The sequence below is a fragment of the Mobula hypostoma genome, chromosome 13 (genome assembly GCF_963921235.1).
Source record: "Mobula hypostoma chromosome 13, sMobHyp1.1, whole genome shotgun sequence".
In the NCBI taxonomy this organism is placed as follows: domain Eukaryota; kingdom Metazoa; phylum Chordata; class Chondrichthyes; order Myliobatiformes; family Myliobatidae; genus Mobula; species Mobula hypostoma.
The window spans coordinates 32,958,358-32,973,168 of NC_086109.1; the positions used below are offsets into that span (position 1 = coordinate 32,958,358).

A 14,811-nucleotide genomic window follows, 5' to 3' on the forward strand; every position below is an offset into this window, starting at 1 on the left:
AGCAGCAGTATGTCCAGGTTGGTGTATTTTAAGCAATGTTTTACCATAAACAGTAGTTCAATGAAAAATTGGAATCTGGCAAGTCTAGTTATACTTTCATTATGATGGAAATATACTATAAACACATTAGAAAAATGTTTATAGAAATTGTTTACATCTCATATTCCAGCTATATCTGACTGTGCAGGATTTATGAATTTTGGAATTTTAATATCTGAGATGTTAAAATTCCAAGTTCATGTGTTACTTGGTAGTCAACATTTTGTGAACATTCAGTATTAGAGGATAAACTGAGCGTTATATTTTGCAGCAATGTCTTGCCATGGCATTCAGGCATTTTTATTCAGTGAAGTGCATTACAGATTATTACATGGATACTTTTTCTATCACTTTGAGTGTTTAATTCACCTCCAAAATATATTAAAAGGACAAGAATGATTTGGATCTGGAGTTAAGGATTTCATTTTGTGAGTTATTATTACATACTTCCCATTATGATTTTACATATAAAAATAAATGTGGTTTGATACTTATAAAGATAAACAAAGGATTTTGCAGTAACACAAAAAATATAGAACACGTCATAAGCTTAGGATGCCTTAAAGCCAACCATTGAGTGAGCAGTAAAACAGACAATTAGTGAGATAAGAAAAATGATGCTTTTAATTAGAAGAACCTGCAGCATTTGCATTGTGCTGTTTATTGTAGTCTTGGTGATGTATTTATAATGATATTGGAATGGAAGTTACGTGGTTGTTTTCTTGCTCATGCAAAACATGATTGGATGTTCATATTAAGCATACATTTACATTGTACATATTAAACCATTACACAGTAAAACAAAAAGGACAAATATTTACAATTCCTGAAGGATTAAGACATTGCTCTTATTTTTTAACTAAAAATAATCATTGCAAACTATGTTGCCCAGAATTTATACCAAATGGTGACACTTCTTAATGTGCTAGACAATCTGATTTTCATGACAAAAAATATTATAAATTCAACAAATTTTGTTTGGGATCTTCTGTGCTTCTGATGCAAACTATACAGAGGATCACATACACATTTGTATCCAATGGTACACAATAGTGGGCACTACCTCTGGGACTTTCAGAGATGTATGATTGGCTTGTGCCATTTGCAAGCTGCTCATGCCGAAGGATGCTTTCAATACACCTGTGCAAACTGCTTCTGGGCGTCTTGCAATCATCCTGACAAATGACTGCAAAAACTCAGCTTGGTTCCCTGTAACTAAAATATTTACCCAGCTCTTTTTGGATTCTTGACCTCCTCCATAAGAAACTGATCTCCCAGCTCTCCAAGTACACACTCTTTGCCCCAATCTCTTCACTCATGATTCTCCCAACCCAATTCCCTCTATCTCCTGATCTGATCCCACCCAACACTAACCGCCAATAGCCGAACCCATCCGGCTGTTCGCAATCTGTCACAACCAATGACCACTCCCTTAATCAATTACCTCAGCCCCAATTGGAACCTTCCGAAATCAACCAGTTGACTGACACTTGCAACACCTACTTCTATTTACCATTCCCTGGCCTACCACCACACTACTACCAATACCTGGCAGCTGACCTTCCTCCAAACATTCTTATAATCAATAGTCCATAGCCCTTATGGCTCAACCCTGGGCCACTCTCCCTTGCATCTTCCAGGATCTAGCCCTGACCTTGACCTTATTATAGTTATTTCATTTGCTAGACGCTGATAGAGTGAATGAAGGGAAAACTATTATCTTATGAGGTCTTCCTATTACATTTCCTAGCATCAGTCCCACAAACAAAGTCACCATCGGATGATTACTTAGCTTGTCTTGGAAAGATTTCTAGGCATTAGACTTTAATCTTACAATACCCTTTTCTAACAGGACAATTTAACAATCATTGGATATTTTTACCTCTGATCTTAGAGGGCCAGCTTTAAAATTTCACTATATTTTTAAAACTATCGGGCAGCTGCCAAAAAATTTCTACTTTACAGGGGGAATAAGACAGAAGAAGGTAAACAGATACATGTTGGACTTGGATGGCTGATGAAGCAGTTTATAATCTCAGGAAGTCATTGTTCTATGGAAGGAGGAAATTTAAAACTGCACTTGCAATTATTATGATAAAATAGAATTGCAATCGAATACTTGGATCAGATTGCAAATGTAGTCAAGATAAGTATTTTATGAAAGAAATGAATTCAAAGCTGTAGTAAAATCTATATAGTGTAAAAGATAGCAATGAGAAATTCAAAAAATAAGTAGTCATCAAAAATCATCTGGAAATCTGCTATTTAAAGAACTCAAAGCAATGGAAAACTGAAGGTGTCAGAAATATGTAGCTATGGAAGTTCATAAAAAGGGAGAGAAGAGATTACGCAATATATGTTTGAAGATGCATTCAGAAAGATTGCTATTCTTTTACAGGATTGCAAACTTTTATAGAACAATAAAAGTCCTTCAAATGATCTGGATGAAAATAACAATGAAAGTTTTGTCACAATGGTGAATCTGAGTCATGTATGGATTAATGAGGCAAATTCAACAGCAGTCAATGGCACATCTTCTTACTGCAACAACTTTGGAAGTTCAACCTGAAATCAAAAAAGAAATACTTACATCAGAAAATCCTTTCAAATAATATCATTAAATCAACTTAGAGATCATTGTTAATTAAAGGCTTCTAAAAACATGTACTGCTGAATTTATAGACCAAAAAGAGAAGATAAGACAGTCATAAAAAAAATTGGAACCTGGCAGATGAACATTTCTTTAAAAAGATTAGAAGCCAAAAATAATAATTCTAGATTTATAGTGTATAAGGAATAACTGGGAGGCAGAACAAGGTAATGATCTTACAAGGGGGTTCAGTAGGCTATAAAGTAACGAGCGTAAACTTCTTTAACAGTTCAATTCCGTAGATATTGCTGAGTGAAGCATTGTCATTACAGCTTGGACTCATGGGTTTCATGGGCTTGTCAGAAGTCTCATCTTGCATTCAGCACTTGATTGGTGTGGCACTCTTTGCAAAGGATCAGAGGTGTCTATGAAATGGATGGCAGGAAGGAGGTGCTTCAATAATCTCAGAAACCCAAGCCGAAAAATGGAAATTATAGATAACATTTAAATTATTGGGATGTAAAATGAAAAATAGAAATACTCTTAACAACAAAATCTGAAAATTATTTTTTACCCTGAGGCAACAAAGCTTAGCGATCAGTGAATTAATTTTTCATGCTCATAAACGTTGTTCGGCAATAACACATGAAGCCCGAATTTTTCGACATGCCTGCTGCGTAAATAGTAATTAATTAGTTTAAGCTCACATCATCACAGTAACCTGTTCACAAATTGCATCAGTTAAATGCTACAAATCTAATAGAGGAACAGGATGTACTGCACATATGTGCACATCAGATTTGTCCTATAACAACAATGTATGCTGTCCTTCTCACCATTATTGATGAAGCAAGGAATGGCTCATTGTCTCTTATAATATTTGTATTTATTCCATATAATCAGAGTTATCAAGGCAGTTTATTCTTGGTTTATATTCTTTTTGCCTTGGCTTGATGTATTAATTGACACTGACTCTGACATAGTTCATTTGTTAGAAGGTGGTGTCCTCAAAGAATTTACATATATGACACTTAAATATTTGGTCATTTTTGCCTTGATCCATGATTGCTTTGATCCTTTCAGCAGATCGCAGTTCAGGAGCAGGACCCAATGTCAGATTCAGGGGCTCCCCTCAGTGTAAATGGAAGTCTGATGACTGATGCAAGAGAGCAAGGGTACTCCCACCAATTTCTTTTCGGTATCTATTAATCATCTTCACTGGATTGTAGTAAATAATAGCTCACAAAATCTCTTCTTGGCAAAACAACATTACCAAAGTTTGCATTTAAAGAGAACAAGGCTTTTATTGGCTTTTTCTTCCATTCCTTTTGTCACTGATTTAACCATTTTCTAAAGCAATTGAAATATAATTGTTTCTATTCTTGGCCACCTGAATATGCTAAAGCATTTTATGGGCAATTAATTTCTTTTGAACTGTAGACACTATTTTAATGTAGCAGCCAATTTGCAGTCAGCAAGCTCCCTCAAACAGAAACTTATGCACAAAAAGTTCCAGGCAATTCTAGGTAACAGTGTGGAATTGATTGATTGCAATGTGTTTGAAGGTGCAATCTTTCAGATGATATGTCAAACTGAGTCTTGTTTGCTTTCTCCCACAGAAAGCAATATCAAATGTCCAGGTGATCTGTTTTAATGTTTTTAACTGAGTGATAAAAATGCAAGACCCAGGGCTAATTTGTGTACAGATCTTCATAATAACGTTAATAGATTTCTCACATTCATCTGAGAGGGCAGAGGAGATTTAATTTGACGTCTCCTCTGAAAGACAGCATCTTCAAAACAAAAGCCTAGATACTTATACTTAGATTGCTGCAGTGAGACCTGAACTCAAAATGTATTGTTTCAGAGACTGCGTTCCATCAAACTTAGAAAATTAAGTGACTTGATTGAAGTTTTCAAGACAATACAGGAAAGATATGGTGGATGGAGTAAAACTATTTTTGGTGGCAGGGAATAAGGAACATCACCTAAAAAAAATCTAAACATCACTGGACTTAAAAAAGAAAGGAAACAGAATGTAACAGATGTTTGGAACTTTTATCTCACTAGCACCAATTATTACTGGTTCTGAAGGTCACAGTCTTTTCCTCGGGCAAAGGACTCTAAAATTAAATGACTTAGATTTAAATGAGATGCAAAAGCTTTAAAGGGGACCTGAGGGCAACTTCTTCACAAGGAGGGTGGTATTTTTACAGAACAAGCTGCCAGAGGAAATGGTAGAACAACTGCAACAGTTAAAATACATTTTGACAAGAATATGTTTAGAAGGATATAGCTCAGGTGGATGGCATGGATGAGTTGAGCTGAAGGGCTGTTTCAACGCTGTATAACTCTATATGATTCTTTAATCTAAGATTGATAGATCTTTAATAACTGAAGGTGTTAGCAAATGTAAGCCATAGACTGGTCTGTGGTATTCATCATTGATTAGCATAATCTTATTCAATAGCATGGTATACCCTAGGCTTTCTATGTTTCTATATTCCATAGCGGTGTATGTCGGAAAGAAGCCGTGCATCAAAACATGGATTAAGCTTAGCTTACCTTGTAACTGAAACACAGTTTCAATGACCACTCTATCAATAAATAACATTTTTGTTCTTGACAAATAAGCTGCCAGATGAAATGGTAGACGTGAGGCCAATCACAATATTTAAAAGATGCTGCACAAGATAAGGGGGTAGTTAATTTTTTTTCTAAGATGTAGTTCATTCCAAATTTATTTATTTATTGAGATATGGCAAGGAATAGGCCCATCTGGCCCTTCGAGCTGCACCATCCAGCAATTCCCCAGTTTAACCCGAGCCTAATCATAGGACAATTTACAGTGATCAATTAACCTATCAACCAGTCCATCTTTGGACTGTGAGAGGAAATCAGAGCATCTGAAGGAAACCCACTGGTCAAGAGGAGAACATACAAACCCCTTACATATGTATGTGGAATAATTGGCAAAAAAATCATCGGATAGTTATCTTAACATGCACTGTATCTAAAAAGGAAAGGTATGTCGCATTTTAATACCATTTTCAAAATGCTGTTTGATTGTGTTCCATTCAGAAGCTAACTACAATAAAAATGACTTTTCAATTTAAAATGAATGATGAATCTAGAATGATTTAGATCAATAATATTAGACTAATGCAGCTTGATTTCACGATTAGAGAATAACAGAAAACACAAATGCATGCTACTGTGCTGATCCCAAATGTGTTCCTCTCCTCCATTACTAAATTAACCTCTTTGATTCCATAATGTTCAAACAATTTCTTTAATTCGACATTCTCTTGTAGGCAGTTCTTCTTTGGGATTGCAGTTTCAATCCCGTGCAAATTCCCCAACAGATCCTCTTTGTAGCTTGCAATTGAGACTTTCAGCTGTGATGATGAAAAATGGTTTCTTGGTTGTATTTTTAGTGACATCATTCATTTTGTTGCCAACAATGAGACAAAAAAGAGCTGTTCTGTTTAATACTGGGAATCTTAAGTGGTTCAGAGAGGACATGATGTACACACATTTTTTAGTCAGCGCAAGAGCCTGTGGTTGGCAAGTTATTAATAATTGTAACATCAGCTTAAGAGCTTCTACAAGTACTGGGAGAAGAAGAAAAGCTGGTCTCCTAAAGCCGATTTAGAGAATGGAGAAATTTCTTATTGGAAAACATGAGAAATATATCATAAAGACAATGATAGAGAAAACCATGTAAGGAATTTAGAACAATTATTATCACATGGGAAAAATACTGAGTAAATTAATGGGACCAAACATTAACAAAATCCCCCGGAGCTAATGGACTTGCAGTCCAATTTCCAAAGGAGATGGTTACAGGGATTTTTTTAAAAAAATTAGGCTTTATAGTGGCAATGCAAGGGTTATACTGTAAATTATATTGTATATATCTTTATTTTAAGAAAATGATATGACAAAAATACCTTGGTTATTACAAAAAATTGTAATATTTCTGAAACCACATCAAAGGATTTGAACATACTGTATGAACATAAAAAATAGAAACAAGAGTCTGTTCCTCAGCTCTTCAAGCCACCAATGATCGTCTCCTGTTCTGTGCCAGTCCTTATATCCCTCAATCCACTGAAATCTTTAAAAAATTAGGTACAATCTCTTTAAAAGAGGAAGCAGAAACATCTTGATAAATGAGGTTCTGTGAAAACTAAATCATTCCTTTAATGACATTCTGTTTGCCCAATGCCAGTGTTCATTTTATCCTTCCAAACTGAGGAGGTTAAAAGAGATGGAACATTGTGGTCACTGTGTTTCATTCGACAATTAAAATTCATAATTCATAAGCATTCTGAAACTGCCAAAGTGTTGGCCAAGATGAATCACAGCTGAACGGTCAACCATCTACCCTCAACTGTTAGTCTTCAATACACTGTTGAGAATTTATAAACTTCCCTCTACAAATGCAATCGCTTCTCATCTTGGCCCCACTTGGAGTAGTAGCATCCATATTTAGCATTAAATGAGAACAACAATTATTTGCATGGTCACTTTATGTATAAAAGAGACTGACAACTATTTACCTAATCCATATATTTTGCATTTATTGCATGATTTTGCTGTTGTTATTTATTGCTTCTTCCAATAATCAAATGAATCCAATCTTTCCATAACACTCCCAATTTGTAATTCTTACTTCATCTCCAAACAATCAGATTCCTTGAATATGTGGCTTTGGTATAACCAGGGTAACAATTCTCTTCTGACAGATGTTGTAGCTTGATTCATTTTTATTTCTGTAATCACAGCGAGCTTATACACTCATGGCTTCTATTCTAGTTCCTCTTTTGAGGTCCAGCTCTCCAATTCCACAATCTCCCACCATTTCCCAGAGTATCAAAGTAATTTTCCTCTTGTTTTCAAGCCTCTGTGTTCTTCACAATTTGGACTCATATCCTGTAATTTTATTGCACCTATTCCCCATCAAACATTGCTCCTTCATCTCACTTCAGTCCTCTCATTCTTATAATCTCCCTCCACCCTTCCAACATATCATCCATTTCCAAAAGTTTATCTTACGAATAAATTTTTGACTTCCAGTTCTCTCTGTTGCCCCCCCTTCCACAAGTTATGTGACCCATACATCCTCAAATATGCTGATATACCTTAATGCATTTGAAGACCATAACAAAAGTACTCCAATTAATGCATGTGGTATATAAATGTGTATTAACACAATATCCAAATATTAAAGAGCACAACTAAAATAAGGCTTTAAAGTTGCTTGAAATTCCGCCATCCCATTCCTTTGCACCAGGCATTTCCAACCTTTTTTATGCCATGGACCCCTACCATTGATCGAAGGATTCGTGGACCCCAAGTTGGGAACACCAGCTCTACACATATTTCAATTGTATGAACTTAACCTCACATTTCAGAATCTTGGACTCTAATCTGTGTTAATAAAATAATTAGAAAACAGCTTGCATGAATTTGCTCACAATCAACTATATGCATTAGTTCCAATAAATAAACACATTTCCTCACTTTTTAATATAAATGCACTCATGATCAACTGATTTTTAAGTATCTACCTTCAGGTTCTATAATTGGCCATACAAGTTCTCTGTCCCCTGGAAATAGAACCAACCACTGGACAACACAGGAAAGGAATAATTTACCTTTTTCAAATTTTTCAAGTTGCTCTGTCGAATGGCAGCCAGTAGCTGATCTCTTGAATTTCGTTCTTGAACTGGTGGTCTATCTTCCAACTTTCTTTCAGATACAGGTGTCAAGGAATTTCTTAAATTCTTGGTCTGGCCATTTCCTTCCACAGTCCTCTTGTTTTGCATTTTATGATTTTGAGTTACAGAGTTGGCATCTTCCGGCAGTCCTGGGGGTGGAGGAGGAGGAGGAGGAGGAGGGGGAGGAGGAGACGGGGTGTGAGTTGCGGTCTTCTTTGGACTTGGTTTAGGGGATGACCATGGTGAACTTCTGGGAGAGGACTGTGGAGAAGGCTTTGGTGACTTCTGCATGCCCGTTGTCTTTGGAACTTCCAGTACTTGTTTCTTATCCCCACCCTGCCCTTGTCGCTGCTCCTGCAAGCGCTTTTGCCTCTGCTTGTCCATGTTTCTACTCAGTAAGTTTGTCACTGTCATACGAGGACCCGCTAACTCAAAATGGTAGCCCAGTTTAAGAAGGGTGGTGTTCTCCTTCAAAAGTTTGGCAATATCCATCTCCACCTGCCCTCCAAAAATGTGACGCTGATTGTGGAATCTGAATTCTGTCAGGACATTATTCTGCTGCAAAGCTCTCATAATAGCAATGATTCCTTTACCAGAGATGTAGTTTGATTCCACATTCAGGTTAGTTATGCTTTTGTTTACCCTTAACACACTAGCAACAGCAAATGCAACATGGTCATCTGCACGAGTGTTGGCAAAGCTGAACATTTTCACAATGGTGTTTTCTTTCAGTGCATCAGCAAATCGTATTAAGATCTCATTTTTCATTCGCTCTTCATTATTTAAGTTTACTTCTGTTACTCCCGGATCATTGTTCTTAACTTTTTCTATTGATTCATCATAAATGGTTGGAGTTGTAGCTTGCGTTTCTGAAACTTTGGCCGTTTTTTTTGCTTCCAGGTTTTCCATGTTGGATGAGTCCTTACATTGTATGGAACAGTGTTTACTAGAATTGCCCACGCAGTCTTCATTTTCTTTAATGTCTTTGGTCTCACTTTTTGTTTTGCTACAATTTCCTTCTTTGGCGATTGCCTTTGGTTCTTCTTTAATTTTAGTTACCTTTTCTTCCTTTTCTTTTTCTTTGACCTTGTTGCCCTTCCTGTTATCAATTGCCTCACTCTTCTGCTCCTTCTCAGTAACTTTTGCCTCTTTGCTTTTCATCTTTTCATCACTTTCTCTGTCCTTGAGATTTTCAGTCTGTCCCCTTTCCTTGTCTTTCCTTTCTCTTTCTCCCCGTGGTTTAGGCAATTCCTCACCCTTTTTCACATTTTCATTGTCCAGTTTTTTAAGTGCTTTCTTTTCAGGTTCTTCTGCTTTGGCTTGCTTACACTGATCGTCTGGGCTTTTCCCTTCCTACAAGAAAGGGCATTGATTATGATGAGACCATGGAGATCATGGAAAGAGGCCCTATGGCCCATTATGTCTGAGCCAACCATCGGGCACCCACTTACATTAATCTGTCACTTAGCAAACTTTATTTTCTCCCAACTCCCATAAACTCCGACCGGATTCGGCAACTCATCTACACATTAGAGGCAATTTATAATGGCTGATTAATTTACCAACTCACATGTCTCTGGGATATTGGAGAAAACAGCAGCACTGCAAAGAAACCCATGTTATCACAGGGAAAATGTGAAAATATTACCCAGACAGCACCAAAATCATTAGCAAACTACAACGTTTGTATTTTAAACCATCTGATACTATCAAAAAATGTAAATTATGAATTGATTAAATTGGGGGGAAAATTAACACAGCAGAAGTTATATTCTGGACTTGAACTTGACCTTGAATCAGTCTAGGCAGATGAGATTTCCTACACTTTAAACTCACGGCCAAGAGCAGTTCTGGTTCATTTTAACTCCTGGTCCTGTGATGCTTAAATTAGTCCATATCAAGTTCAAGTTTATTGTTATCTCACCATACATATATACAACCAAACGAAACAACCTTCCTCTGGACCACAGTGCACCCATAAAAATATATCACACATAGCATATCAACAAAAATATTAGCACAAATAAATTAATAAAATATAATTCAAAAATATAATTCTGTAGTGTGCAGAACAGGTAAACAGTAAACAGCTTGCTGTCCTAGAGACAAGACCTCGGAGGTGGTAGAGTATTCGTTAGTCTCACAGACTAAGGGAAATAGCTGTTACCCAGACACGCCTAGTCATAATGCTCCTGTGCCTCTTTCCGGATAGTAGTGGGTCAAAGAGATTTGTGGAGGGGTGGTAGGGATCCTCATCTCAGACTGACCTGATGACTAGCACCTTCAGGTAGCTCTGAAAGCTGCCCTAAAAGCTACAATCAGAATAGCTCATAGCATTCTCAACCTTCTTCGATCCTTTATGAGACTTAGAGTGTAAGCCTCCCCTTTCGACCAACATCCTCTATGGTTGTCATTAAGGGGGAGGAGTAGAAGAGGTGGTGCATGATACATACTTCCACTCGGTCATTCGCAGTCCAGACCTACCTTTTGCCAAGCAAGATGATCATGGACTTTCAACAAGGGGAGTTGAACCAAGATTTTTAGGTGGACAAGGAGTTGAATAAGAGGTGGTAATTGAAAGAAGCTGCACTTAGTGGATAAATCACAGGATTCAGAAGCAAAGTATCCTAGGTTGATGAGGAAAGTAATGAGCAAAATTGCTAAGGCCCAGACCATAATTTTCCAGATGGCTATAGATTCATGGATGATGCTTGATGACTGGAAAATTATAAAAGTAATGCATTTGTTTAAAACAAGACGTATGTAGCTAAAACTTGATAAAAACAGGCCAGACAGATTAAACTTAATGTGACAAAATTTCTAAAATCAATAGGGACAGAGTTAGCAGTAAGTGGCAAGTGTGGTTTGATGAGAGAACCTAGCTTGGAATGTTTAATGTCTAATTATATTGTAGAATTTTTATGCATATTTTGCAATAATGCCTTAATGGGCTTTGAAGAGCAACTCCACTGCCTTCACAATTTACACATTTTGTCAAATAAAAACTTTTCTAAAAGAATCTCTAAAATCTGTTGTTGAAAGTGAAATGCAACATATTGTCCGTATCCAGCAATAATAGCTTTTCCCTTCACTGTATTTTTTTTATGTTTTGCCCGTCATATCACAGTGGATTCCAGTTAAATAAGACACAACGGGACCAGTACATTTTGGTCCAATTAAGTAGCTGGCCCAGTTAGACAAAGTTTCATGGAAATAGTTAAAAAGGTATTAAAAAAAAGACAAATAGAGTTACAAATGATGTATTTAAATGAAATACAGATGGAATTAGAACACTACCGATCATTCAACAATTCTATAAAACCATGTAACCTTTTGAACAAACTCATCCAGCTTTGCTATCACAAGGATCATTACAGAAAATCTTTTCTACCAAATGCAATAAGCATATACAACAGTTCATCTCCGTGCAACAGGAGAACACGCATCACAATACAATATTCTCCATTTTACTATTCTGTACATTATTATTGTACAATATTGCACATTATTGCACAATGATAAATTATTAGTGCATATGTTATTATTCTGTGCTATTATTAGTTAATATTACTATTGTTATCATATTTATTGTTATTTTTTTATTGCAAAATGTGTTTTTAAATGTTGCAGCTAGAACAAAATAATTTCCCACTTGGGATCAGTAAAATACTTATTATTATTACTATTATTATTAATAAACACAGAGAATTTAATATTGACGGAGGAATTCATCCAGTGGATGAAATGAAAAAGATCAGCAAACATCCAGTGCAGATGATGGACTGCTTTCATGCAATGATACTGACAATTGCGTCCTCCAAATCTTCATTTTCATTGTAATATTCAAGATGATTGTTGGTAGATGCCTTCAAATTCTTCATAGTACCTAACTTGTTGAAGTAGCGAAATTGTTTCATTTTCACTCCTGGCTATTTTTGACATCTTCAAACCTGAATGCTTGAAACTGCAGTGAGTAAAACGGTACTGAGTTGTCTTCCTTCTTATTTCTCACCAACTCTCAGTGACAAAAATCACTGTTTTTTGAACACAAACACACGCAATGGATGCTATTTAAAAGATTTTTGCTTTAAGCATGGTGCAACATCTAACAGCCACACAAGTGTATGTAACTGATGCTAGTTAGAACCTGTTTGGCAAATCTCCTACCCAAATTAAGTGGCATAGTTTCCCAAGTAAACAAAGAGAATCCCAGCAATTTACTCAATTTGTGTTTGTTCTTTAAGAGTTGTCCAAAAAAAGTGCCTGTTCTGGATAACCGAAGGGCCACTTAACCGGAAACCACTATATTTCCACCATATTTTAAGTCATGTTTATTAACTAATTTTACTTTGATTAAGTTGGTTCAGTTCCATTTGATGTGAAGTGGTAGCACATTGGGCTCTTCAAAGTACTCCTAACTCTTCCTCCATTCTTCCTCATACTCAAAATTCTGCTCCATCCTTTGACTAGGACTGCAACCCATTCCTTCAATAACCTGTTCTATTCATCTATAGGAAGGGGTATAGTCGACGTTTCGGGCTGAGACCCTTCATCAGGACTAACTGAAAGAAGAGACAGTAAGAGATTTGAAAGTGGGAGGGGGAGGGGGAGATCCAAAATGATAGGAGAAGACAGGAGGGGGAGGAATGGAGCTAAGAGCTGGAAAGTTGATTGGCAAAAGGGATACAAGGCTGGAGAAGGGAGAGGATCCTGTCTTCTCCTAACATCTCAGTTAGTCCTGACAAAGGGTCTCGGCCCGAAACGTCAGCTGTACCTCTTCCTATAGATGCTGCCTGGCCTACTGTGTTCCACCAGCATTTTGTGTGTGTTGCTTGAATTTCCAGCATCTGAAGATTTCCTCGTGTTTTCTATTCATCTATAGCTTGTCCAGTCAAGCAGTCAAGCATTTTCCAATAGCTAATTTCCAAACCGTGACCCTGTGAGGGGCTTTAACTGGTCATGTTTATATACCAAGGTAGTAAGAATGTTGTACGTGCATCGAAGAACCTAAAGCCAAGCTGTAGAATACTTTTCAGAAGCAACACTCACAAACCGTATCATTAGTTAGTTAAATCTCTTATATTTTTACAGACAATGACTTCTTTTTCACCTCTTTTACTAAGATATCCATATTCAAGCTCTCCCAGGCTCCACTACAATAAACAAACATGAGCCACTCGACAAAATCTTGGAAGCTTCTTCTCCATTCTGCACAGTCCTTGTGTCAGTGGGGATGTCCCATATTTTCAATGAGGCATTGAGGATATCTCTGAGAAAATTGCTGTAAGAAATCTGTGTCTCAGAAGCATGCAAGACATCAGGGACTACTGCTGTCAAATAAACCATGAGCTTTGTGGTGAGTTTGACGCCTTAGTTTTCATGCATTCTTTTCCTCAGTTGGCCAAAGTGCATGCTGCCACAGTGAAAGCAATAGCCCTTTTTATCCCTGATATCAGTCTTTGTTGAGAAATCCCTTGATCCACGTTGAGAAGAATGTCAAGTCTCTAACCCATGTTTTCAGCATCTCAGCATGGAGCTTTACTGTCAGAGGCTATGTTGTGCATTGGAGGCAGGTTCATAGAAGACCTTGGCTTTACTTTTGTGTGTTCCAGTGAAGTATGCTCAGAAGGATTAAGAAAACTGTTACAGCAATGATGCAGCCTTGCTTGACTCTAGTCTAAACCGTGATTAGGTCTGCTGTGGATCTGCTGACTAAGATCACAAAACCAAGCAAGAAAGAAACTCTAGATGTTCATAGAATGTGCTGGAGATTCAATGCATTATTTCTCTGCCAAATAACCCACTCACTGTTCCCATCCTAGTATTCTGTTATGCAGCAAACCTTTTCCCCAAATCCTCAAGACCTTCTACAGGGGCACCATTGAGAGCATCCTGACCACCTGTATCACCGCCTGGTATGGGAACTGTACCAACCTTGATCGCTGGGCACTGCAGAGAGTGGTACAGACAGCCCAGCACATCTGTGGACATGAACTTCTGTCCATTAAGAAAATTTACAGCAGCAGGTGCAGAAAGAAGGCCTGGAAGATCATCGGGGACACCCGTCATTCCAATCATAAACTAGTTCAGCTGCTTCCGTCTGGCAAACAGTACCGCAGCATTAAAGCCAGGATCAACAGGCTATGGGACAGCTTCTTTGTACAAGTCATCAGACTTATAAATTCATATGTCTGTACATTATGACAGAGTCAAATTGCAAAGATTTTTACTCCCTCAAGTTGCGGGATGGATGTAAGATTTAAATAAATTCAAATTATCCCAAATTCTCACACCAGCTGCCCTACTTCAGAACAACACACACAAAATGCTAGAGGAACTCAATTGGTCAAGAAGTATCTATGGAAATGAGTAAACAGTCGACGTTTTGGGCCAAAACCCTTCATCAGGATTCACCTCAGAACCTAGAACTCATAACATAAAGGGCAACTTTTTTTC

General features: G+C 37.2%; 1 protein-coding gene across 1 annotated transcript in view; it reads right to left on the minus strand.

The window, feature by feature from the left end:
• Nucleotides 1-1,274: 1,274 nt before the first annotated feature.
• Nucleotides 1,275-14,811, minus strand: part of lmod1b (leiomodin 1b (smooth muscle)) — a 28,282-nt gene continuing 14,745 nt past the window's right edge. The window contains exons 2-3 of the mRNA XM_063065526.1: nucleotides 8,293-9,708; nucleotides 1,275-2,604 (exon numbers count right to left, since the gene is read on the minus strand). Of these exons, the coding sequence (XP_062921596.1) occupies nucleotides 2,578-2,604; nucleotides 8,293-9,708 (1,443 nt within the window). The 3' untranslated portion in view covers nucleotides 1,275-2,577. The remainder of the gene's footprint in view (nucleotides 2,605-8,292; nucleotides 9,709-14,811) is intronic.